The sequence below is a fragment of the Kryptolebias marmoratus genome, linkage group LG12 (assembly GCF_001649575.2).
Source record: "Kryptolebias marmoratus isolate JLee-2015 linkage group LG12, ASM164957v2, whole genome shotgun sequence".
NCBI lineage: Eukaryota > Metazoa > Chordata > Actinopteri > Cyprinodontiformes > Rivulidae > Kryptolebias > Kryptolebias marmoratus.
This window is the reverse complement of record NC_051441.1, coordinates 13,039,070-13,065,226: the sequence shown is the minus strand read 5'-3', so window position 1 is coordinate 13,065,226 and position 26,157 is coordinate 13,039,070. Positions and strand designations below refer to the sequence as shown.

General features: G+C 37.7%; 3 protein-coding genes across 3 annotated transcripts in view; 1 reads left to right on the top strand and 2 right to left on the bottom strand.

Moving 5' to 3' along the window:
- The window catches only part of mapk8ip3 (mitogen-activated protein kinase 8 interacting protein 3), a gene marked incomplete in the record, with an annotated part of 1,049,817 nt that overhangs the window by 553,821 nt on the left and 469,839 nt on the right, over window positions 1-26,157 (bottom strand).
- Window positions 2,040-4,193, top strand: alkbh7 (alkB homolog 7). Its single transcript, XM_017421791.3, has 4 exons — window positions 2,040-2,435; window positions 2,801-2,974; window positions 3,057-3,181; window positions 3,558-4,193. Exons 1-4 carry the CDS (start codon window positions 2,175-2,177, stop codon window positions 3,676-3,678), a joined length of 681 nt encoding a protein of 226 aa, XP_017277280.1. The 5' UTR covers window positions 2,040-2,174; the 3' UTR covers window positions 3,679-4,193.
- gtf2f1 (general transcription factor IIF, polypeptide 1) lies at window positions 5,336-10,960 on the bottom strand. The gene is made up of 14 exons (XM_017421764.2): window positions 10,802-10,960; window positions 10,363-10,426; window positions 10,155-10,201; window positions 9,916-9,988; window positions 9,589-9,782; window positions 9,055-9,225; window positions 8,744-8,949; window positions 8,512-8,662; window positions 7,811-7,866; window positions 7,525-7,656; window positions 7,312-7,382; window positions 6,984-7,125; window positions 6,725-6,857; window positions 5,336-5,862 (listed from the first exon to the last, which is right to left on the bottom strand). Exons 2-14 carry the CDS (start codon window positions 10,372-10,374, stop codon window positions 5,658-5,660), a joined length of 1,593 nt encoding a protein of 530 aa, XP_017277253.1. The 5' UTR covers window positions 10,375-10,426; window positions 10,802-10,960; the 3' UTR covers window positions 5,336-5,657.

Below are 26,157 nucleotides of genomic sequence, written 5' to 3'. Positions count from 1 at the left end.
AGAGAGAGAGAGAGAGAGAGAGAGAGAGAGTGAAGAATGCTCATGAGATATGAAATAACCAGTAGCCAATTGAATAAGCTACCCTTTTGGATTTATATATTTGTAAATCTGACTCTCAGTGCCTCACCAACCATGAACCTCACCGCACGTCACTGCAGTAGACATATTTGCTGAAGTTTCAGTTTTGTATATATTTTTTTAAATAACTGCAGTTTTATCATGTTTATATAACAACGACAAAATCTGTCTCCTCCAGGCTCCTTTTCAGTGGTGACCTTTTCCCACCTGATTTATTTTATATGAGATGCCTCACCGTCTTCGTGTGTCTGCAACTCACCGTAAAAGGCTTTGGTTTCAAACAAAGCAAAGAGGGGCAACAAGCTGGTGATCCTTCAGCAGTATGACGTCCCTGACAGGTTTTCCCCCAGAACTCTTCTTTTTATTCTTGTAGGCTTTTCTTCTTCTTCTGCCAATACTATATAAAAAGCATACACTCATTTTACATGTGGTATTCTTTATGACCAGATATTAGACACAGAAAATGGAAACTACCGAATTTCTTTTTATTATTATTATTTTGTCGCATTTCTTCTGCATTTACTGGTTGAAGTTGCAAGGTTTTAATTTTTTTTGGTCAATTGTCTAATATTTTTTCCCACATCTCTGTATGTGTGTGCAAATGAATGTTCATGTGTCTGTCTGTTAGCAAAATATAGTATGAACCACTTGACAAATTTCAATTCAACTTCCAGAAAGTAATCTTCGCGTGTACATCTGCAACGGATTGATTAAGGAGTTGACTCAATTCAAGATGGCCACCACAACCAACTTATCTTGACCTAACCTGATCAGTTTTACAAATATTGACTTAAACTTTGCTGTGAAAGGAGCTGAGACTATTCTCCAATGCTTATTTGACCTTATTTGACCTTAGAAAACACAAAAATGTCTATAATTTAATCATATTTACAAATTATGTGCTAAAAGTCGATGTAATTGTTTCAGAGAGTCATTAAGAACACATATTTGAAGTGCTACTTATTGCATGACATCTTTGCCTAAAATTTGTTGACCTTGTTTGTAAGCAAAATATCTCGTGAACCATTGGATGGATTTTAATTAAACTCTCACCAAGTAGTCATTCCCAATACATGCTCTGAACCCGACATTTCACAACATTAAGATTGCACATAACGTTAGTTTTAAGGTTTGACCAAAATGCCTACATGTCTGTCATTTTTCATAAGTTGATATAAAACTGGCATGAGCATGGCCATAAGCATTCCTTCAAGGAATGCTAGGCCTTTAATTTAAAATGTCTTTATAATCTTTAAAAAATTACGTTACTGTTGTTTTTTTTTCAGAACAATAAAATCAAATGTATGTTTATATTATTTTCACTCAACAATGTCAATGTTATATTCAATCACTAAACTTATTCTTTAAGTGTAACTTTTATTAAATATAGTAATTTTAGAAAATATCATAAACTGATCATAAATTCATAAATCCAATTGCTACAAACGCCTTAATTAGCACTTCCGGTCAGAACGTTTTGAACTCGACACACATTTAACGAGAGTCACAATTATCGGTGTTCACTGCCATCTAGTGTTGACAGTGAAGAACTACAACTTCGTCACCTGTCGATATCTGTTATGGGCTTTAGTGTTGCCAGATATACAATAATTGTCGCATTTATACGATAGTTTTAGGGTTTACTCAAATGACGTATAGTTAAAAAATATATACTATTGTTAAGATATTTTCGTTCAGCTACAATACGACAGTTTTGGAAAAAAATACGATAGTTTTACGACGAAAGTATGATAGTCGTTATTTCCTATCTGGCAACCCCCTGGGCCAGAAGAAGACGCTCATACGCTCAGCTGACTAAGTGTATTATAGTATTGCTAGGTAGGAAGATAAAATATCTGCCCAATTATTTTACTTTGTCTCCCTAAATACAGCGTCATTTAGTATCAAAACAACATGTCTGACTAAATCAACCGTCAGCGTGTTTTCCTGCTAGAGAACTACTCCTCCCACAGTGCATTGCGGTTCATCATGGCGCCTGACACGACGACCTGACCCTTGCTAGCCAAACCAAAAAGCCGCCGAAGGTAAACAGGACCGTGCGGGACGTTCGAGTAATTTTAGGTTTGTACAGGAGGATGAAAGTGTTGTTCTCGGCGCTCAGACGAACCTGTAAAGCAGCCGGTCACCTCTGCCGTCGGAGCTCCCACGCCTGCGGCGGCCTGCTGCCTCTCCCAGGTGAGGCGATAGCGGGGTCCAGCCCGGAGCTGGTGCGGAGCCTCGGCTCGCAGGTGGAGGTGAGGACGGCCTTCATCACCGAGGAAGAGGAAGCTGCCTTCCTGCAGGAGCTGGAACCAGTACTGAAGAAGAAACGCTACGAGTTCGACCACTGGGACGATGTAAGTCAGTTTCCATAATAACACTATTATAGCGTAAATAAACAATATTATAGTGTAAATAAACAAAACATATTATGTTGTAGACTGCATTATAGTTAATGACTGTTAATACATGAGCAATGAAACACAAAATATTTAAAGTTTAATTTCAATGTTTTAAAAATATTTAGTTTTTATTCCCTTATAAATCCTGATTGTTTTACTCCACATTAGTCCCTAGTATCCCCAACACCACCACTACTTCTGTGGTCCCAGTTTAAGAAACTTATTCTGACTGTATGTGTGCCCTTTTTTTAATTGTAGGCATATTTTGATTTGACAATAGTGCTTTATTAATTGTGCTGTGCTGCCTTGTCCGAATCCAGGCAATTCATGGCTACAGAGAGACCGAGCGGCTGAGGTGGGGACCAGCATGTGAAGAAATCCTGAATCGTGTCCGATCTGTGGCGTTCCTCGACAGCGGTCCTCTTCTTGGCCCAGTACATGTTCTAGATTTGGACAAAGCTGGCTACATCAAGCCACACATCGACAGCGTGAAGGTAGACGTCTCGCTTCGATTTGTCGCGTTGTGGCATCTTCGTGAGCCGTACTCTTATCTGTTTTTGTCTTAATGTTTTCCAGTTTTGTGGCAGCACCATTGCGGGCTTGAGTCTTTTGTCAGACAGCGTCATGCGTTTAGTGAAGGAGGATGCCCCCCACGAGTGGCTGGACCTGCTGCTGTCTCGGCGCTCTCTCTACATAATGAGGTTCAGTAAACGCTTTCCTTTTCTTGTCTAATATACAACCAGAAATGCAAAAAAAAACAAAAAACAAACGATGGAACGATGTGTAAAATGTGAATAAAAACAAAAAGCAATAATTTGCAAATTCTGTAAATTTGTATTTTATTCAGAATGTTACATAGAAAATATCAAATGTTTAAACTAAGAAATTGTTCCATTTAATTGGTTGTGCTTAGAAATGTTCCCACACTGGGCTAATTTGTTTTGGTTTTGATTAAAGTTTTAACGGTAAAGCAACTAGTGCACGTGCATATTTCCTTGTGAAGTGTGCTGATACTAAACAGTATCCCAGTATGTACTATAATACTCTTTCGTCCTGTCCTGTTTACCCCTGGCACAGGGACCAGGCCAGATACGACTTCACTCACGAGATTCTCAGAGATGAGGAGTCCGTGTTCAGCGGAACAAGAGTGCCTCGCCAGCGTCGGATCTCCGTCATCTGTCGGAATCGTCCCGTCTAACACGCGCCCCGTCTCAGCTCGGATGAGAACTGAATATGAGTTGAGCTGGGAAGACCGTGCCAACGATCTGCTCTGAGATCTCAAAGCCACCGAGTCTGCTCTGGCAGAACCAGCAGAATGTATTTCTCGGTAAACGATAACACTTTAAATACCTTTAAAGATCAGTGGTCGAACAAACATTTGAATCGAAATGCACTGCTTTTAGATATATTTTTTTGCACATGTTGGATTGGCAAAAACCTGTATGGAAGGTCCTTAGATTCTAAGTTGTGTATTTTGGCACATTTCTGTTCTTATAATACAGACTCAATGGGAACTACTTCAGTCACACGCTGCTAGAAATGAGAGAGGTCTGGGATGCATTTACATCTCAGTTCAGTGTGTAAATGATACACTGCTGTTCTTTTACATCTGATGATTGTTAAAGGAGTAATAATAAAAGGAAACATACCTCACAGCTGTGCCCTTTTTGTGCACACAGATACTTGAGCTCTCATTAAAAACATATCACAGAATTTTCTTCGTCCCGATCTGGTTTTGTTTTAGTGATACTTTTCATGGTGTCTTAAATGCAAACATTTCTTGTAAATTTACAGAAAATATTTGCTTGGTGGTTAGGCTTTTATCCTTATTCCATGGAAAAACTAAAAACAATTAGTGCTTTCAAAGATGACTTGCAAGAAACAACTTATCTGGAGAAAAAAATGAATAATTTCACTGAGTTTATGATCTCCCCACTGTTAGAGCATTTTTCTGCTAAAACCTGGTGTTTTGTCAAATTATGTCTCTTTTCAGAGTAAAATAAAAGACTAAGTCTTGGCTGGCCTGTGATTAACAAGCATCAAACAATGCAGGCAGCCTGAGTATTGCTATTCACTTAGAATCTTTGTAAACTTGACTAATTTCATAAAATAATTTCCAATGTCTATGTTTCACACAAAGTTGCCATTCAAGGTGCTAAAATTGAAAGTTAATTGGAGTTTCCATCTTTTACATATAAAAATTTGGCAGCATTCTGGTAAAATTACAGATTTTTGTTCTTTAAAGAGGTCATAGAGAAAAACACATTAATTGGACAATTTCGACCGCCATCAAAGTGACTCTGACTGAACTTTTACCTTCTGAAGGTGAAACAACGATGCAGCCATTTTAGCAGAAAATCTTAACTTATAGGTGCCAAATGGTTTTACAAACAGCCCGTGTTCTGTAATCACACTGATCACGTGTTGGAACTGATGAGTCACCAAATCAAATCTTGGTAACGATAGCAAACAGCCCTGATCACAACAAGACACCCATCTACATAAACAAATGAGCTATTTGAAAGAATATTTGCCTAATCCGGCAGTGCGGGAAAGTAACCTGTTTGATTTTTGCAGTTCTTCGACATACTTAGCTGATTTATGACGAGTTTATTATTAAATTTAACATCCCGTCTCCTTGTTTGAGTAGTTTGGAGCTCCTTTTACTCTGGTTAACAGTCTGAATAAAGACCTTTAATCTCTTTTCTATAATATTAAGGCTTATTCTATATTATTCAACAATAAATCTATAAAACAATTTTAAAAGTGAAAAGTTGTTTACTAAGTCCCGATGGTGACTAATGACTTTTCTTCCCAGAAAACAAGTATGATAAAAGTCAAACATGAGTTAAAGATGTGTTTGTTTTAAATTTTATTATAAAAAGGTTCAAACTCAGAAAAAAAGAAGTATTTTATCATTTTATTTGAGTTCTAAGCTAAACTGTTAGCACACAAATACCAAAAACAATGTTTTTCACTCAGAGCCAACATCGTGTTCCTCACGCTGAGTTCAGACTAAACCAAATTCCGAATGTTCAACAAAATCCTTTCTGAACTACGATCTGTAAAAACAGTTCCGGCTTCTGATCCTTTGTTACCTCAAACCCCTCCAAGTGTCGAAGAAGAACATCAAACCTTCCTTCGCCCCCCTTCCACCCCCCCCCGCCGGCCGCGCGGTTACTCCGTGAGGTAGAAGTGCATTTTGTCGTTGACGTTCTTGCGCTCCGGATTGAGGCGCTTCAGGATCTGCGCCAGCACGTTGACCGTCTGCTCGCTGCTCAGACCCGTGCGCTTGGTCTGGAACTTCTTCAGCAGGTCTTTGGTGGTCATCGGTTTGCGGATCAGGTAGCGGCGGACCGCCTCCTCAGTCAGCTGCACGTCACTGTAGGGCGGAGAACGATGAAACAGAAACACTCTCTCACACTTAGTTTTGATAATTACACACTGTAGTTATATGGATCTTAATGTCACCTTTGTAAATTGTTTTTTTTCCCCAAAAACTGATGGTTAATGTGTTCATAAATTAAAAATTTGTAAGCAAAATTTGCGAACGACTGCCAACTATAACATACAATGTTTTACATACGGAAACAGCCAAAGGGGCTGAAAATAGCTCAGCAATAGTGACGTCCGTAGAAGATCTGTTTGGGATGGAGAAGCCTGACAATTCTGATGTATTGGCACATATTTATGCTCAGATTTGTTAAGTCAAAGTCAAGGTCAAGTCAAGTCCAATATTTATTCTTGACAACTGTCTTACTCGATCTTTCTTTTTCCTTTTGCGTTTAGCAGCAGACTCGCTCTTATATTTCCACCTAAACGTCTTCTTTGAGACTCTACACTTCTCTGTAATATCTGTTTAGCTACACAGACTACAACCAGACTCATGGAGGTGAATCATGTGACTCAGCTGAGTGCTTTGTTTACCTGCAGTTTAGAATTTTATATCAAATCTGGAAAACTTCTGGAGTAAACTATTTCGAACTGCATCATCTGATACAGTTCAGGATAAGCTTTTTGGTTTTGATGTCATCGTTTGCAATGAGTTCCTTTAAGATGCAACATTATAAAACTTTAAATAATTGACTGCATGTCAGCAGCTGAATGAGACTGAATGTTCAACCCATGAATTTCAATATCAGCAACAACACTGATGTGATTCATCACAGTGCAGTCACATGATTTAGTATAAAGTTCCAAAAACTTGGTAAAGTGTGCAGCGATGTCTCAGAGGCAGACAGTACCTGGAGCTGGGGGTGGATTTGCCTGACGGGGGTTGAGGCGTGCTCTTCCCAGAGGGAGCAGGACTCTGAGTGTTGGGCTCCATCTTCAGCCTCTTGGCTGATGGCGAATCTGTTGCAGCACCCTGTCTCTTCCCTGAAGAAAAAGGGTTGTTTTGTTGAACAAAAGACAACGAGTTGCTCTTCAACAGGATCATGAAACAGATTTAGTTGTCAGGTTTCTGGTTTCAGATCTAGAGTACGTGTGTTTATAAAAGCACACCTTGCTCCAGCTTGCTGGCGGCAGCACGCAGGGTGTTGGAGGTGGAGGCAGAGTCTATCGACGGCGTCCCGGGACGACTTCCTGTCCTGGAGCTGCCTGCTGAGCCGCGGCCACCGGCGCGTTTCGGAGGCGTTCGCTTCTTCTGCAAATATCAATAAAAGGAAGCGTGTAGCGAAAAATGTAGAAACATTTCCCTCCATTCATTCATAATTCTTCCAAATACTCATGGACACAACTATTGTCAGTAAACCTGATCAGTAAATAACCAGTAATTTATGAATAATAATTTATAAATATTCAGTTTCTCAGCCACAGACACACAGACTACCATGAATAAAGCAGAGGCCGTCTCTCCCTCGATGTCACTGTCATCTGAGCTCTCCGACTCGCCGCTGCTCTCTGAGACATAAAAACCCACAGAACAAAGTAAAATGTGCTTTTGATTTTTTTTATACCATTGCAACTTTTGACATTGGCTTGTAATTCTAAAACTGACATAAAAAAAATAAAGAAAGAAACTCAATCTTTTTAAAGCGTGCACCTTTTTTCTTCTTCTTTTCCATTTGGACTGGAGTTTTTTTCCCTTCCTCCTCCTCTTCTTCCTCTTTTGCTTCATCCTCATTCTGTTTCTCCTCTTCACTTTCTTCTTCGCTCTCTGATGCCTCATCAATCCCTACAAAAAGATTTCGCATTCAGGGAGAAACCGACGTAAAAAGGATGAATGTAAAAAACAGACACTCACAAAAATTCCTGCCTGGCAAATATTACTATTAATCATATATAATATGATATTTTTTCTCCTATACTGAATCCTAAACTGTACCAACCTTTTGGGTGCTCCTCTTCTTTGGTGGGTTTTTCATTTGTTGGCTCTTCTTCTGAGCTGATGATGGACAGTGAAAATAACAAATGAACACAAAAAAAAATTATTTCCAAATGAAAAATACAAAAACACTCGCACAAGCATCATCACATTGTGCTCCTCTCTTGGCCTAGTTTCAGAGACTCCCCAACAAAAGCCATGGCTCACAATTACAACATGAGAAGAAGCATTTCTTTTTCAGAATGCATCTGAAAACACACTTGATGATGATTAATCTGTAAAAGTGATGGCTCTGGCACGGTTCTTTGTCTATTCTGGGTATAAGGTTCTACAATAAGTACCTATATCTGGTAGATTTTTGCTGCCATCTCGGAGGAATTGTAAAAAATGTGTTGATTACTTTCAAATGTGAGTTACTTTGGATGGTGTTTGTACGGTCAGTGGTCCTTGCCTTGTCCTAATTAAGACAGAAATGCTCTGTGGTGGACTTGAACTTAGTATCAGCTTCATTCACTCTTCCTTTTGCAATGAAAAGTACTGTCATTGTCTGTATGGGCAAAATATCCAAGATTCTTCACTCTGAACAGCACAAGAACTCGGATGGATATGTAAGTAAGACTGTGCTCATGAAGTAAGGAGTTAAATCAAGGCAGGTGTTGAGGTTAGGTTTAACATCCATGTAGGAAGGAATCTTTGTGCTCTGACCTGCTTTCATCTGACATATAATCCACTTCTAGACCCTCTTGGTCCCCATCATCGCTGTCCTCAAGGGCCTCATTGTCACTGCCCTTTCGCTTCTTTTTCTTTGTTTTCCCTTTCCCTGTCGCTTTCTTTGTTTTTGCCTTGCTTTCTCCATCTGACAAATGCAAAAGAAAAGCCAAGTAGTTAAAAAAAAAGTTAAGATAATTTATGGTACCTCCAGTTTCTTTCTCCTTACCGTCTCCCATGCTGCTATCACTGTCGTCACTGCTCATCTCCAGGTCATCTTCCAGATCGTGAATGAGCAGGTCACCCCCTCTCCCACCCCCCTTCTTTTTCTTCTTCCCAGACTTTTCTGTCTCATCTTCATCGTCATCGCCACGCTCCTGCTCCCGCAGACGTCTCTGAAGCATAATGCTGAAGTGGTTAACCACCTTGTTCCGCCTGCAAACAAGAAAATGGTAAAAAAAAAACTGAGTTTTTCATGAAAGCACGTATTTTAAATGTACTTTTAAACACACACACATCCTTCCTTATTGTTTTCCTCACCTGCCCCACTCTTCTTCAGCTTCTTCAGCCGTCAGAGTTCGATGCTTCGCCTGTTGTGTAAAGTTGTACCACCCGTGAACAGGAAAAGCCTCAAAGGCTCCATCAGGACACTGCGTGAAAATGTAGTAGGACGCATTTTCTGTGACGCCGCCCTTCTTCACTCCTTTGAACCTGACAGAAACAATCAGGCAAGATTCATTAGGGCTGCATAAGGCTCCTCATGATACAGAAGTGCTTCAGAAGGCACTTTAGTGATAAAAATCTTTTAGACATTGTAAAATTTGTTGTTTGCCTTTAATTTAATTATCAGAAAATGTAAAGTATCTGACCAAAATAATGAAATCAGCAAATAAAAAAACTTTATGTAACATGGTTTAAAAGCGTATCGAGGACACAAACAATTTCAAACCTCTTTCTAATTATGAAACAGTACACTTTAATTCTGCCTTTACACCCTCAAGTAATTCTAAAAAAACAATCTGTAAAGTTAGTAAAAGTATAAATAAATCACAAAAAAAGACCCTCTTTCCTCACCTCTTGCCAGCTTTGCCATTGACCTTTAAAATCCATGGCTGATCCTCTGCCTTGAACTCACGCGTCACAATACCAAACTTCTTCCGCCGAGCTTCCTCACGCTGTTTCTTTCCAAACTCGCTGCCCGCGCCACTTTCCGGCGTCTCCTCCTCCCCATATATCCGCCGAGCGCTCATGTCTCTTTCCATACGAGCCTGGGAAGGAAGGGAAACAGTAAAAATAAAAAAAAGTGCAGAAGGAGCTGAATTACCTGTTCTTTATCATTATAGCCTATTATATTTCTCTAATTTACTTTAAAAGCCACTTATACAGAGAAATGAAGTCTACCTGTGTCCAGGTTGAGCAGTTGACTCTGTCCCCTGAGTTGAATGCCATTATATTGTATTTCTTGCTGGTATTTCTACAAGTAAATAGAACAAAGATACAATCAAAAATATTATACGATTATGACACCTTTACCCCAATCAAGGTTGGGGAAAGAAATCATCATGAGATTATGATTAATGCAAAAAAACAATACTACTCACATTTATGTTAACTTGTAGTTTAATAAACAATCTACTTACTTGGGCACTCTCACAGTGTACTCAGTGGCTGAAGAACTGCTGCTTCCCTATTAAAAAATGAGTAAATTTTACTTTTCCTTTCTGTAATCCAGATGGATCATATTTAGATTGCTTATGCTGGCATTTAATTCAAACATCGCGTTAATGGAACAAACCAAATGCCTAAAAGTTGGTTAATGTAACAAAAATAGTGAAGATGTCGACTTACCAGAGAAGTCATGGTTGATTCACGTCTAAATTTCTCAACAGCTGCTTCAGTTTAGTTAGGTTCACTTCAAAAAAGAAGAAATCATATAATAAAAATATATGACAAAAATGATTAAAGTGATTCTTGTGTAATCATTACGTATTGTCTGACAGGAGAAGAAATAGCATAAAATGCACAAACACTGCTCTTATAAATTCAATAGAACGACGGAGAGCATCAAAATGACTTAAAATTTAAATTAAATGACTAGAAATGAGTTGTTCATTGTAACAATATAGTTTTGTAAAACACTGAACAAAATAATAAAACGTCTCCAATTTTGGTTGTATTGTAACGTTAGCTCCTGTTGCTAAAACGACTAGCATTGACAACTCAAAACGTCTGCTGGCTTTGCTCAGCTTTACCCCAACTAGAATATTATAACCTTGAGTTCACTCACCTATGTGTGAAACGAAGAACAAATTAAAAAAATTCAGGTATTTCAGAACATTAAATGAAACATGTCGGTAGCTAATCCACAACTGCAGACAAGATTCAACCGGGGGGCGATTGGTTCTATTGGCCAGTCGGTTCGATAGGAAACTTTAACTAGAAACAAATGGTTCCTAGCCAGTCGCTACGGTTACCCTGAACAAAACACGTATAAACAAAACGCGTACAGTCTCATGGAAGAATGAAAAACTCATACCCTCCTTCTCTCTCTTTGAATAAATAACAATAACAACAACATTTTACGTGTCAAAGCAAAAAATAATTTTACAGAATGAAACAACGTGTCGCAAAAGGTATGCCTTTCAAATAAGAGAAATGCTTCAAAAATCAAGAAGGGAAGTCAAGTTGCTTCTTGTCAAACACTTTCATGAGACAAAAAAAAAACATTGGCAGAAATTAATTTGACTTATTTTCAAAATTTTTACATTGTGTGAAGAATTGAAAACTGTCATGTAATGAAGAAAATACATGTTCAAAATGAGAGAAAGATAAAAAAAAAAAGATCATCAGTAAAAACTGGTTTAATCTTATTTTTCACCTCCACCTTGTGGGTATTCACTGGTTCTGCAGCAACACACTGTAGTCTGAAACAAAGAACAGGACAGACATGTCTGAGTGATGTTATTTGCTGCTTTTTTAACTTAAATGAAGAACACAAACCTGACAGAAGCTGTCAACTTTACCATTCATCACGGTTGCCCTCTACTGTTGGTCATCTTTTTACACAGTATATAACATCTGTCTTCCAGCTGAGCCATTATGGGTCCATTTTTATTTCTTATTTATGAAGCTCAGGTTTTGACTTAAGTCTGAATTTCGGAAGTATTGCTTCCTATTTGTCAAATTGTTCCAAATGCAGAAAACACCAAATATATGACACTCCTCATTTCTGCAAGTGAATGTCCTTGCCATTTACAGCTGTAAAAGTGCACACCACACATTTTGATCTAAAAACTCATATGTCAGATAGGTTTTCTTTTAAAACTATCTGCACGAAAAAGATCAAATGTATTATATATGTTATCTAAAAAATCATCACGCCTTCTAAGATTTTAATGATGTATAAAGTACACTGTGCATCAGCTATGAAACCTTTCATTATTTAAAAAAAAGAAAAACAAATTGCAAACTTGAGCTTAAAACCCTCTTTTTGAATAAATCTCCTGTTTCTCAAAGCTCTTCTCCCTCTGCATATTATGTCACGAACTGTGTGCTTTGAAAAGTGGTTTTGCATTTGGATCTAAATCCTATAAAAACAGTTTCTGGATGCTGTGCAGCGATAGTTGAGGTTTTGTGCTGTGGAATCTGAAACCATGAACTGCTGTGCTTTTACGCTTCTCCTGGGTGAGTTGATGGCATTTAGTTTATAAAGCTAAATAATTCTTAAATTAAAGTTTATGTTTTTATGGTAGGTACAAAGAAAATACATGTTACAATTTTGCAAGTTTGTGGGTGGGGTGGGGTGGGGGGGATTTTTCTTCTTAAATGTATTTTTTCTTTTAACAAATATTGTTCGCATGATATGAATTAACTCCAGTAATGCATTTCAGTTAAAATAAATAATTCTTGTTGTATAAGAGACAAATCTGAGATTAACAATCTGGTAAAAGATAGATTGGTTCATTCAAGTTATTTACAGTTTTTTTCAAGTTTCGAGCCAATGGTCGTAAAGAAGTTAAGTTAACCCTAAAAGGTTTTGTTAATCTGACTCATTATTGACACTGTTAGGCAAAACCCTCATACCTCCATTTTTAATTATTTTAATGTTTTTGCATAGATCAACTTTAATGGTCACTTTTCACAACTATCTGAGGTTTAATGGGGGACAATTGGTATTTATTTTAAAACATTTTTTTTTTTAATTTCCTGATAAGCAGTGTTTTTGGAGAAACAAGATTTCTTTCCAACAGTGATATTTCTTTAAGAAAACAGCAAAAAAAGAGGCATAATTCTGATATAAATCAATATAATTATGTGGAATGTTTTAATGCATTTTTATTTTTATAACATCCAACAAGAACAGATTATTTAGTATATGTGTAGCTCAATATGTGTTGTGTTATAAACACATTTCTTTTTTTAATTGAAGTCAATCAAACAGTCTTAGTTCTTTTTTAATGCAGTACTTTTCTTTTTCTTTTTTAGCAGAATACTTTCTTGTTACATTTTTTCATCATATCAGTCTAATAACTGTTGTTTTCAGTTTTGCACAAATCTGATCTCATTTTGTAATATAGTGTCACTGATTGGCTAATAAATTCCACTGTTTATTAATTAAACAGACATTTTACCTGTAGGTGAGAACTCTTTCAAAGGAGCAACACATTGAAACTGAGTTAAAGTGTTGAACAAATGTTTGCATTAGGCTGAGAGTTGCCCAGCTGACATCTAATCTGTGATACACAATTGTTTGTTTTCCAGGTTTTCTTTTTATCTGCAGCTGCTGTGCTTTTCCAGATGGTATGGAGTCCTAAACATCAATTAAATAATTGAATTTTTGATTAAATAATAATGTCTCAATCAGTTTTTTTAAAAAATATTTCTGTTTTTTTTGTTTGTTTTGTACAGGTTCTTGTGATAATTACACAAACATAACTGAGTCATGGCGCAACTTAGGGTTTACGTCCACTTCCTTCCTGGGCTTTCCTAAAAACGATTCCCATCTTCCTGAGAAGTGGTGGCGATTTACAGGAATTGGTGGAGACAGAATTGTTACAGGCTGCATTCAAGGTCCTTGTGGCGGGACCGAGAACCCAATTTATTTATATTATGCATTTACACACCCAAAGACTGAATCTGAAAATCCGTCAACAACAACTGCGTACACTGAAACTACCGCTTGTGCTCAGCATGGTGTGAAGATCAATGTGCTTCTGTGTCCTGGAGGATTCTACATATACAGACCAAGCAGTTACTCATATTATTATTCAACTTATGTTACCCGTAAGGACTGATTAATAACATCATCAGAGTTTCATTCAGAAACTGACTTCATATTTGTTCTGTTTTAGCCTTTAGCTATTTCTCTGTTTGATTTAGCTTTTAGCTACTGTTATTCTTGTTTTAGAACCGTTCTATTCAAGTTAGTTTTTGTTCTGCTGGTTTCCAGTTTAACAACTAGGTTTCAGCTTCTTCAACAGATTTCAGTCATTTCATTCAGTGTTCAGTATTCACAAACTTATTTTAGTATTGTTTGTCCTTTTCTGTATGTGTGTCCTGTTCCTGTTCAGATCATTATGAATGTAATCTGGACTCCTGTGGACCTCTTGCTGAGTGTGCAGTGGATGGAAGCTGTGGTTGTGTTGCTGGATACGAAATGCAAGATCAGCTCCCAACTGAAGATTCATACCCGTGTGTTGGTAAATGGATTTCATTTAGTCTTTACTGCTAGATGGATATTTATTTAATTTTAATACTAATACTGGTTTTAGAGAAAATCATACAGATTTCATAAGTATTTCAAACTTAAGTTTTTTTCTTTACAGATATAGATGAGTGTCAGATAACTCCGGGAGTTTGTGTCCTTTACTCCAAATGTATAAACACCCCTGGATCATTTTTCTGCACCTGCCTGGATGGATACAATACGACAAATCCTCAGTTACCCCCTGGAGAGTCCAACCCATGCATAGGTATCCATAGTGGTGGGAAAGTGTCCACCTCAAGGTTGAGCTCAGACTAATCTTTCTATTTTTCTCCTCCTAGATATTGACGAGTGTCTCAACAACGTCTGTGGTGAGAACGGGGACTGTGCCAATCAGATAGGAAGTTACAGCTGTGACTGCCACAAAGGCTACTATAACGCACCAGACGCAACACCTGTTTGCCAAGGTCTGAAGGGAGGGTTTAAGAGCCAAACTGCATTAAAATCCTCTGTGATCAGCTTATGTTGGCATCTACCAAAAGATCAGAAACAGAAGCAAAAACACAAAATATGTTGACTGAAACAAGTGCAGTAGTTTTTATATCAAATTCATTTGATATAAAATCAAGATCAGGGTTAAGAGAAGGTGTTTGTGGGAGGTTTGGAATATGGCAAATGAAATGAAATCATTGCCATAGATAAAAAGTTTTTGGTGTTACTTTATAAGATAGAGTTCCATTTTGCTTGACTGTTTAAATGATGTAAAACCGCAATTTGAATGCCCAGATATTTCTCTCCAGTAGTCAATATTTGAGTTCTTTTGTTTGTTTGTTTAATATGAAGTAAAAAAAAAGTCAAAAACAAGTCCCAGACATGTTCAAACCTTGAGTTTATTGGGTTTATTTCACACAAAAAAATACAACCAAATCCAGTCAAGTACTGATGAACATGAAGTACCAAACAATTTGAATATTGTCATTTATTGAATAAAAAGTGCTTCTTTTTTCATCTTTAGACTTTCACAAAAGTCTAAAGATGAATTAAACTGACAAGTTTTTATATAATTTCATATAATCTATTCAATTTCATATGATCTGCTCAGTCATTTGTAGTGCTTATATAATTTTTTTAATAATATTAATCTTGTGCATTATTTCACTCTAGTTTGTATTGTTTTTATGAATCTTTAGCAGTGTGTTTTTCCTCCTTGCAGACATAGATGAGTGCAGTGAATCCCCTGACCCCTGTGGTGAACTAACTCTGTGTATGAACCTACCGGGAGGATTTATGTGTTCCTGCTCTGATGGATTCTTTCCATCCACTGGAGTTGTGTGGACAATAGGGGTCACGTTTTGTAAAGGTACACAAACAATTTGTTTTATTTGCAGCCGTGCATCTTATAGCCCATCCACTGCCGCATCTCAAATGTGATGAATGACGTTTTGGTTGTGTTTGTCGTTTTCCTCTCTTCCAACCTGTAAGATCTTCAGCTGATGCTAGATGAGATAAATCCACCTGAGGTGAATATTGTCAGCAAAGTGCAACTTCATTAATGACAAAAAATCTGCAAACTATATGAAATGTGTAGGAAATCATTAAGAACATTCCACAAAGCGTTGACCTGGTGAACCAGCCAAGAGATGCTTTGACTTATACAAGTGTTTGCTGCAGGGGCAGACAAAAGCAAGAGCATTTCTACTCAACATGGAAGAACAGCTGAAAAAGAACGAAGGCATCGTCTTGCCAGAAGAGGTCAGTGGAAGATATTTTTATATATAAAAAAAGTATACCACACTGTGCACAGTTCCATTTTTCTGGTAAGTGGGGATATTTTGCAAAATATTAAATCTTAAATCCATTTTTTAAAATTATTTATTCTTCAAACTCTGCTTTAAACAAGCACAAGTATGAAAGGAATGATTTTAGTGTTATTACTGGATAAGCATCAGCATCTTTAGAGAAAATATAAGGTTTGGCATGAGCTCAGTGAAAAGCAAGCTGATCTGTTCTTTCAGAAAACCTGGCGGTGCTTCCTGTTCGTGTGCACCTCAGTTTAAAATCAAATTTTAGGATTATGCATTAGATCTTGTGAAATGACACTGGTTTCCCAAGATTCTCCTCTATTGATGTGACAAGATTACCAGCAGCAGGATTTTTTGCAAATAGCTTGAATGTCAAAGGTCATATGACACTGCTTCCCTACCTCGGCCATTGTACCTTTACAAAGAATTTTTTCACAATATTGCACATTGTAAATGTCAAAACACAAAACAAACATAATTTTAAAATAAAACTAGATTCTTTTTGTTACTGAATAATGGTTATTGGAGTTTGTCAGTCACAGCGTTGATGTTTCCTTCACACCAAATCTCGACGCCCTCACCTTCTGATGAACCTGCTGGTTGTTGGGTCCTCTAGAAAGGTGTTGTTTATAAAATGTTTCAGTCTTTTTTTGCTCCTCTCATCTCTTTTATTTAACTTGTTGCTGGCAATATATTCAAAATTTGCTTAAACTGATCACATTTAATGCAGCGTATGTCTGTGAAACTAAGGTTCTAACAAAATTCAAAGTAAAATATAAACATTTCCAGATACCAAACAAGTGTACTAGTAGTAATCTTCTGGCAACAGATGAGACTGTAATATTATCCCTTCACTTTTTTTCGTCTTTCTCTACAGATTGTAGCAAATGGCTTCTCTGGGATAATGGTACGATAATGGTTCTTTAATCAACTTACAAATAACTTTTTGCAGAATTTTAGTTTTGTGTTAATTAAGCAGACGACCACATCTTTTGTTTGTAAAAGGAAGTGGCAGGTGTTGGGCCACGGGTTCCATCAACTCAGGTGAGTAGTGAAGGAGACGGGGAGACCGGCGACTTGATTCTGAGCATCACAGACCGTTTAGCCTCTGCATTAGTGGGGCCGGGTCAGAACCAAACCAAGAGAATTCTAAAGACTACAACAGTAGGTAGGTCTGTTTTCGTTTATCTTCAACATTTATATGTGTTACACATGACTATGTTCGAAGCTAATGAAACTCTCCTTTCTGTGTCAGACTTAAGTCTTGAAACGGTCATTTCTGGAGGCAACAGTTCAGAAATCTTTGCCCTGTCAGCCAAAGAAAACACCATGGAGATCAACTTGGAAGGTTTGGCCAAAATCAATAATGGTGAGAAAAAAATGATGCTAAATGCTAAATTATACACTTTAAATAAAGATCCTATAGAACTTTATTTAGGCTATTAGCCAGAGTCAAATAAGAATTGTCCGCACTGTTAAAAATGAGCATTCAAAATTAAAGAAAGAGTCCTCTTTCACCTAAATCTTGTGAACATTTGCAGGTTCCGCTGCGGCTGCTTTCATGACATTGACCGGGATGGAGCATCTCCTCAGCCATCAATACTTTGAAACCGAAAACAGCACCGAGATGTTGTCCGATGTTGTCACCGCCGTCCTGCCCTCGGTGAACAACACTAACCTGACAGAGCCTGTCAATTTTACCATCCATCACAAAAAGGTCAAGCCCAGTTTGTCCGTCAGAGCTAAAGCTAACCTGTGACGAGTTTCAACGCGGTTGAACACCTTTGTGTGTCGAATTTTTCAGACATTACCTGAATCAGGATTGGTGACTTGTGTGTACTGGGTGGAAAAAACCGAGGAAGGAGATGAGACAGCCGCAGAAAAGATGAAGACCATGCAGTGGTCAGAAGAAGGCTGTTGGATTGCGTTCACTAATGAAAACTACACGGTGTGCAGCTGCTCTCACCTCTCCACATTTGCCCTCATTCTTCAAATAGGAGAGGTATTTTCCTCCTGATCGTTGTTCTGTCACAGGCTCCTGCATCAGTTTTACAGCTGATTACGTTATTTTTATTTATTTATATGCTTTTGGTTCCTCAGCCTCCACCAGACAGCCCATTTTTAGAGTGGTTAAACAGAGTCTGTGTGGCTGTTGGGTTGTTCTTCTTTGCCTTGGCCGTCCTCACCTTCCTCCTGTGTAGCTGGAACCCCAAAATTAACAACACAGCCCGTCTTCACCTCTGCGTCAGTCTTGGCTTGTCTCATTTCTTATTGCTGTGGAATGAAAAATATGCAGAAAATGAGGTGAGACCAAGAAGCTGATTGTTGATTAAACTTCTGTCCTGCAGGTAACCATTCTGTACCAAAGCTTTAAGAGCCAATATTTTCATTTGTTTGGGCTTTTTCTGTTTCATTTTTGCAGTTAGCCTGTGCCGTCATGGCAGGGATTCTCCATTTCTTGGTTGTTGCAAGCTTCATGTGGATGCTGCTGGAGGCCCTGCAGCTCTACATGTTGGTTCGGAAGCTCACCAAGGTGCAGGTTATTGAGAAAGACGGCCTCCCTAAACCACTTCTCTACCTGATCGGCTACGGCGTTCCGCTTGTGATCGTGGGCATTTCGGCTGCGGTTTATTCTGCCGGATATGGAGCCACTGGTGACAATGTGTAAGTAGCAGAAATAGTCAAACTGATGCAGCATCAGTGTGCATCTAACAAACTTACGCTGTCTATGGGATGTAAACAGGAGGACTGGTTAACGATGTGTTGCAGGTGCTGGCTGTCAGAAGAGCGGGGCTTTAAATGGGCTTTAACAGGGCCGGTGATAATTGTCCTCGCAGTGAGTCTGTTGATGCGTTTACGAAAAATTGTATAGATGTTTATTTTCTTAAAGAGATAGTCCAGATGGACTGAAGTAGGGTAAGGTTGTAGATAGCTCTTTGAAAGACCCTGTGTGTCTGTTAGCAAAATATCTCACTGCCCACTGGACAGATTTGAATGAAGCTTTCAGAAAGTAACACGGGGGATGGTAATCCTCGTAAGTTCAGTCAAAGAAAACTGAACTTCTTTTTGTTTTGTCTTTTTAAAGATGTTTCGCTTCACTATTGTCCCCAGTTGAAAAAAAGAGAAGCGAAACGTCTTTGAAAACAAAAAAAGAAGTCCTGCTACATTTGCGTTTGATTAAACTTACTAGGACCAGATAAGGTATTAGCGCTTTGTGTCCTTTCTACAGAAACACCACTTCAAAAACACTGAACTATCTCTTTAATGGCAACATTGTTCATTTTCTAATTTGTTCAAATGTGTTTGCTCTTCCAGCTTAACTGCATCCTGTTTGGTGCTACTCTATGGAGCCTGAGAACCACGCTGGCCAACATGAAAAGTGACATCTCTCAGTCCAAAGACACAAAGTAAGTGTGTGTGATTCTCACGTGTTTGTATTCTTATTTTCTTTTTACTAACAGACAGCTCAGTATGACAATGGAAATTGAATTAAAAAGATGTTTAGTCTGCAGATAGAAGTGAAGAAATGTGTGTATTCTTAAAATGAGCTTTTATGTTATTTACTATATGATGTAACTACAATATTTTTTTTTTTTTTTTTGGGGGGGGGATATTTTTGAAACTCTTAAATTCTTGTTTTTTGAGAGATTTGCATCCGTCTGTAAACAGCAATATAAATTTTGCACTCCATTATAAACATACATGCATTTTTAGAAATAAAGAAGCTCCACCATCATAAAAACAGTGACTGAGTAAATCTAAACTTTTAATCTAATTTTAGATTTTAGAATTTTCAGATGCATAATATGTACAAAATGTCCTTTCTTTCAGGCTGATTTTGTTCAAGATTTTGGCCCAGTTTGTCATCCTGGGCTGTACTTGGATTCTGGGCTTCTTCCAGACAAATCCCTTCTTTCAGATTCTTTTCATCGTCCTGAACTCTCAGCAGGGCACCTTTCTCTACATCGTCCACTGTTTACTCAACGAGGAGGTACACGTCTCATTTAATGTTTGTTCTTTTTTTTTTTTTGAAAAAGCAGTGCATTATGTGTTGAATAATAAAAAAAATAAACATGTTTGTCCTTTACCACATTTTGTAGGTGAGAAATGAGTACAAGAAATGGCTGCCTTGTTTCTCCAATATAACCAAAGACGGAGGATCAGTGGTAAGTTTAATTTGGAAAGCAGCAATGCACGGCACATTAAAATCTGAAAAATTACTTTCATCTTGACCTTTATGTGAAAATTACACACAGAACAGTTAGCTTGACAAATAGCTTTCTAAGATTCAAATAAACATGTTGGAAATTGCCTTGTTGTATTACATGATTGCATTTATTTTGAACGCCTTTCTTTGCATTTTGTCTTATTTGAACTCTGCAAACATTGGTCTGTTTTTTCAGAACGATGTGTCAGTCTCTGAGGACTTTGACAAAGCTGATGCACCAAGAGGCTGATGGCGATTTGCTGAAGTAGGAGCTAAAAAGCCCTCCTTGTTCACTGCTAATCAATAATCACTGTAATAGATTTTATTATTGCATAGGTTCAGGTCTTTTTCTACCCTGTGATTTATTTATTTTTTGTTGCTGCTGTTTTTGTAAACTTGCATTTTCTGGTGCAGAAATTAAATCAGCTGTAAACATCAAGCTTAAAGGGGTAGTTTGAAATAAAATAATTGTGGTTTAAAAGGGAATGCTATTTTCTCGTTTTTTTTTCTCATTTGTAACAAATCATTTAGAAACTCAGAGATTTCAAGTCCTAAATGTGCTCAACTACGAAACATTTCAAAACAAAGATCTGTCGCTTCAGCTGATTTGCCTGGGAGTGGAGTTATCACAGACACGCCGTTTACACACCCTCAGTCTGTCACGGGTTCTTAAATAAAACAAATTTGTATTTAATTTTAGGTCTCCGTCCCTTCTTTCTTATTTCTTTTGCATTGTATTTACATAAGAGCTGGGATACGTTGGCACGTGTCGACCTGGAGACAAATTTAAAAGGTGAGCAAGGACAAACATCCGTGTGTCATTTACATCACCGTTTACCTCCCACACCAACTCACAGAAGGACTGGCAGCTCTCTGACATTACAGAGGAAAGAGCTCTTTGGTGTGAAAAAGCCAGTCTGATCCCGCTTTACACCTTAATTCTAAAATATAACAGCGAGGCCTCTGTCAGACATGCAGGTTATATGGGAAAAATGGCTAAAACCTTTACAGTTTTACAGACATTGAGCTACAAATAGGTGTGGCAGTAGCTGACAGTCATCCCCATCACATACTCTGAGTGCTAACAAATTGCCTAATATCTTTCTTTAAAAAAGTAGACATGCATGGCTGCGAGCATTAAGCTTTCCTTCGAGGAATGCTACATTTTTAATGAACGATTAAAACTCACACATGTCTGCTTCCATTTAGTCTGACCTAAGAGTCTTGACACAAACTATTTTGTCGAAACATTTACTCTTGGAAACAAATTATCTTCTGGATCACATTCTTCCAAGGCATTATTCACTTTTAATCATGCAGAGTTTCATGTGTTGTCTTGCCTTTTTCTATTCTTAATTAAACCTCAGTGTTTCTGCATCTCCGAAGTATCAAAAACAAATCAGTTTATGGGGAAATAATTAGCTTTTGTTGCATTATGTGAAGCATTTAATCCTTCCCGTAGCTGTCTATTTGTAAGTAGTCAAGGAAGAGCTGTATTTACAAAATAAATTACACCAATAAAATTTTTGCATGATGCTGGTAAATCCTCTCCCCATTAATCCCATGATGAGGAGAATTTATTTAGTTCAACTGTAGAGGAGTGATTTGATCATCTCCAAACTCGCTGCTCCTATACTCACTTCATATTCATAATTTGTTTTTTTGTGAGCAACAGTAGAAATAGTGACTGTAAAACTGATTTCTAATACAGCACAACAGACCCTTTGCACTTCATGCTCCAATGATGTGAAAAGAAAACAGGCTAGCCTTATTTGTCAAACATAGTGGGTTCTAATGGCAATGTTGCACCAACATGTGTAGATGCATCTACAGTGTTGTGGTATGTGTCAGAGCTGTGAAAACACTGTATATCTAATTATTACAGTTGTTATCAACATTGCCTTATCTTCTAGCACTTGGGAGGAAATTTATCAGCAGAGGGGCACGTTTTGCAGATGTTGGTGTAGTTTCCCGCGCATGCCACAAGATGTCGCAAGTGGTTCAACTATTATTGGTTCGATGACTTTTAATCTGGCTGGCACAGAGGCGCGGTGGTTAGAGCTGTCACCTCGCTGCAAGAAGGCTGCAGGTTCGCTTCCTGACCTGGAGCCTTTCTTGGTGGAGTTTGCATGTTCTCCCTCTGTACATGTGGATTTCCTTTCACAGACCAGAAACATGCATGTTGGATTAATTGGTGACTCTAAAAATGTTCAGAGGTGTGAACGATTGTTTGTCTCTATGTGTTCCTGTGATGGATTTACAACCTGTCCAGGGTGTTTCCTGCCTTTCACACAGTGATAGCTGGAGATAGAACCCAGTTCCCTGTGACCTGGAAAGCAGAAGCGGGTAAAAGAAAATGGACTGAATGTTGCTAAATAATAATAATAATAATAAAAAAAGCTTTCTTTTCCTTGTTTCCTCATTCTCACAAGCTGCATGTAGTTGTACTCCAACAGAGGTTGAGCTATCGTTTCTAATTTTCTTTAGCTTCTTCTTACATGTAAATATTACCTGGCTTGAATATGATTTGCATCTCCTTTCAGGAGCAAATCAGAGCACTAACACGAGTTTAATCATTGAATTTATGCACAGCCATTTCTAATGCAAGAAATCTGAATAAAGTTTGTTCACAGTATTAGGTATGCACATTAATTTGTGTGTAAGAGTGATCTAAGTTTAGGAGAGTAGACTGTTGTTTAGTTTACCCAGAAATATTAAAAGATGCCTGTGTGATTTTATGTCTGCAAGCGAACTGAACCTACAGCAGAAAGTTTGTTTGTTTTAATTCTTGTTCCTAAGTTTTGTGTAATGATGCACACCATCTGTCAGAACTGGATAGTACTAGGTTCTGTCTGGCTGAGTGCAGAAAGCATTACAGTGGAATTTAATGGTGTTGCCCTCTGCTTTGTCCAGCCACAAGGCCACTGGTGACACAGGTGTCATTTATAGTGGGAGACCCGATCCTTTCTCTGTGTTCCAATTTATATAATAAACCCTGAGTGGAAACTTCAGGACTCAGAATTATAAACAGACTTCTTCCTATGTTGCTTGATATGAAACAATAAGAAATTGCAATATGGTACAAACCATTATGCATGCATATTGGGATGTAAACTAATTGTTTTTAGCTCAAATCTGTTCAGTCATAGCCTTCACAAAATCAAAGCAAACTGACATAACAAGTATGAGCATTAAAACACACCACACACAGCAAATTATATCAAAACATGCTGAACAGCATCTGCAACTACGGAAACTGTAAAAGTCAATAGTATTAATGAACTGAGAAGTATGTTGTGTTAAATATTAACAACACAACTTTTAAAGTCTTTCACAAACACTGCACGCAGTCAGGTCTCTGCTGTTCTAACGTGATATTTAAGCCAGAGCTACCTGGAGGAAAAATAATAAGATAATACAGCGCCAGGCTTCAGTGTTTCCCCTCCTCTCACTCTCTTTGCACGTCTTCTCAATACTATACATGGTTGCCATGGAAACACACTTGTGGCGCTCGAGTCGTGAGGCCAGTCAGCTGAGATACCACGTCTGGTAAACAATCCTGCGATCTGAGGAGAAAAATGTTGTGTGGAAGTGACAGACTTTGTCTGTTCACGTAGACATCACCCGAAGGGCAGAAGAAAAGTACCAGGACTGAGCTCAAACCTTTTTGTTTGTCTTACTCTATTGACTTCTAAAGCACTGACAAAGCTGATGCATGTTTCCAACAGCATATATAGCAAAACATTAATATTTAATAGCTGTGTTTCGAACAGGATTCAGACTTCTAAATGCTAATAGAAAATGTGTGAAGTTCATAGGTAACAAAACACCAAAACACATCAGTTCTAATGATTATGGTCAGTGCAACCACCCACCAATTCCTTCCTCCTCGACTCGAAACTTCCACTTGGCTCTTAAAGCTGAAGTTGTGGCAGACGGCTTGGCTCCGTGTCCACCAATCCTAAGAAAAGATGGCACTCCGGACAGAGTTTTATGAAACAAGTCTGGTCAGTCACAAGTTTGGGTAACAAATCACCATTCTGTGCACAGTAAGAGTGGTTTTCCTCTCCATCTGACAAGAAACTGTGCTGCCTTGCTGAAAGATTAAAACGATTTCAAGCTTTTTGCTTCTTTTCTTTTTAATAGCCTGTCATTGCCAAATCTTGATTCGCTTCTTGCTTGGTAATCTCATTTTCCTTTTCTTTTATTTGTCGCTATCACGCCTATTTTTTTTGTCATATTCACAAAACAGCCATTTTCCGATGTTGTTCTCGGGGTGTAAAGCCCAAAGGATGTTATTAAAATCATAACTCTACATTGCTGTGTTCCAGCTCACAAAGTATATAAGGTTGATATAATTAAACATATCATTCTTGCTTTTTCCAGGCTAATTAAAATATGGTTTAATAAAAAGAGGTCTGCAAAGCCATGATTCAACGTAAAGGAACATGTTTATTAATTAATAAGAAACCATTTATTAAGACCAATTGACAGTAAAAAGAAAAAAAAAAACTGACTCACTCAGAATATATTTGAGTTCCAGTGAAAAGGCACTGAAAGTCCTCTTCGTAGCTAGCTCAGGTTTGAGACTGAGTACAGTGAAAGCTTTACAAGAAACCTTAATGTGTCTGAGGTTTTTAAGAACTTTTAGAGGTTGTTTTTTTGTTGCTTTCTTTTCGTATTGCTGTTTTAAAGCATGTGACGCTCACTGAGAAACAGCTGAATGCTAACAAACGTCACAAATGTGTCCTTAAAAGTGTTTTTACTTTGAATTGCGGTCCAATTTCCTGCCAGGAATTTAATCCTTTTATTTATGCATGTATGAGGATAGTTTAATGAAAACATAATTAACCTTCAAAGTTCAAAGACGATGCCTTTTTTGCTGCATTTACTTCAATAGATTAAAACAGATGTCATGAATTCTGATATTGTTTTAGCCACATAAATTAAAAAAAATTAGTTACTTGAAAATTTGTTATGATAATTCTGAAAACTTCCACCATACCTAGATACTATTCTTGTCAACAAATCAATCAGCCAATAAATAGATAAGTAAATAAATAAACATCCCTATATTTAGGTGAACATCACCTTAGACTACAGAATACTAAGAATACATTGATGCAGTGTCAAGCACTAACAAAACCTGACTATATTATATTTTCCCAAAGTCTTTTACAATAAGGAAAAATAATAAATATAAAAATAATTATGAAATAATAAAAAAGCAACAACAAAGAAAAAGCAAAACTAGCATTCCTTGAAGGAACGCATATCTCATGTCGACTTGCAAGCCAACTTAAAAAAAAAAAACCTTCATGTAATGTATTAGTGCTCAGATTATGTGTTGGGAATGACCCAGAGCTACTACCACACTGGATTCTGGGTTAATATCTTTAAAACTGACTCAGATATTATCATTATTGTGATTTCTATAGTTAATTTCTTGTGGCGGCCATCTTGCATTGGGTTGTCTCCAAAAGATAATCAGCAGTGGATGTAAATCGAATGATTCAATCACTGTTTTGTCAGAGCGCACGCCACGTCAACAGGCTTGGTTTGTATTAGGTGCAAGACAGTTAAAAGCCTTGAGGGTAAGTGGTATTACCATGATATCAAAATAAAACCTAATCCAATGTATTCAGCTTTGTTAAAGCACTACTTTTGAAAGCATTGCTATGAGAGCGTTCAAAAAAGCAGAACACTTTTTAGATGATGTAGAATAATGGACATATTCGCTGCGAAACAGAAGTTTAGTTTTTTTGTTCGCCTATAAAGCACAGCTTTGTGTTGTGTGGCCTTCAAGCATTTGAATCAGCTTGCTCATCACACACGACCCCACATCCTGCCAGCAATAACAAACACATGTGCTGAGCATCATGCCAAGACAAGCTATTGTGGCATTTCTTCACACTGTGGGCATTGATAAT

What these genes read in the sequence shown, in the direction of transcription:
- alkbh7 (XM_017421791.3), top strand. Translation starts at nt 2,175, where the DNA reads ATGAAAGTGTTGTTCTCGGCGCTCAGACGAACCTGTAAAGCAGCCGGT. An exon ending in CACACATCGACAGCGTGAAG is followed by an intron (nt 2,975 to 3,056) that starts GTAGACGTCTCG and finishes AATGTTTTCCAG; the next exon opens with TTTTGTGGCAGCACCATTGC. An exon ending in CGCTCTCTCTACATAATGAG is followed by an intron (nt 3,182 to 3,557) that starts GTTCAGTAAACG and finishes CCCCTGGCACAG; the next exon opens with GGACCAGGCCAGATACGACT.
- gtf2f1 (XM_017421764.2), bottom strand. An exon ending in TACACTGTGAGAGTGCCCAA is followed by an intron (nt 9,989 to 10,154) that starts GTAAGTAGATTG and finishes ATTTACTTGTAG; the next exon opens with AAATACCAGCAAGAAATACA. An exon ending in CGCCAGCAAGCTGGAGCAAG is followed by an intron (nt 6,858 to 6,983) that starts GTGTGCTTTTAT and finishes CTTTTTCTTCAG; the next exon opens with GGAAGAGACAGGGTGCTGCA.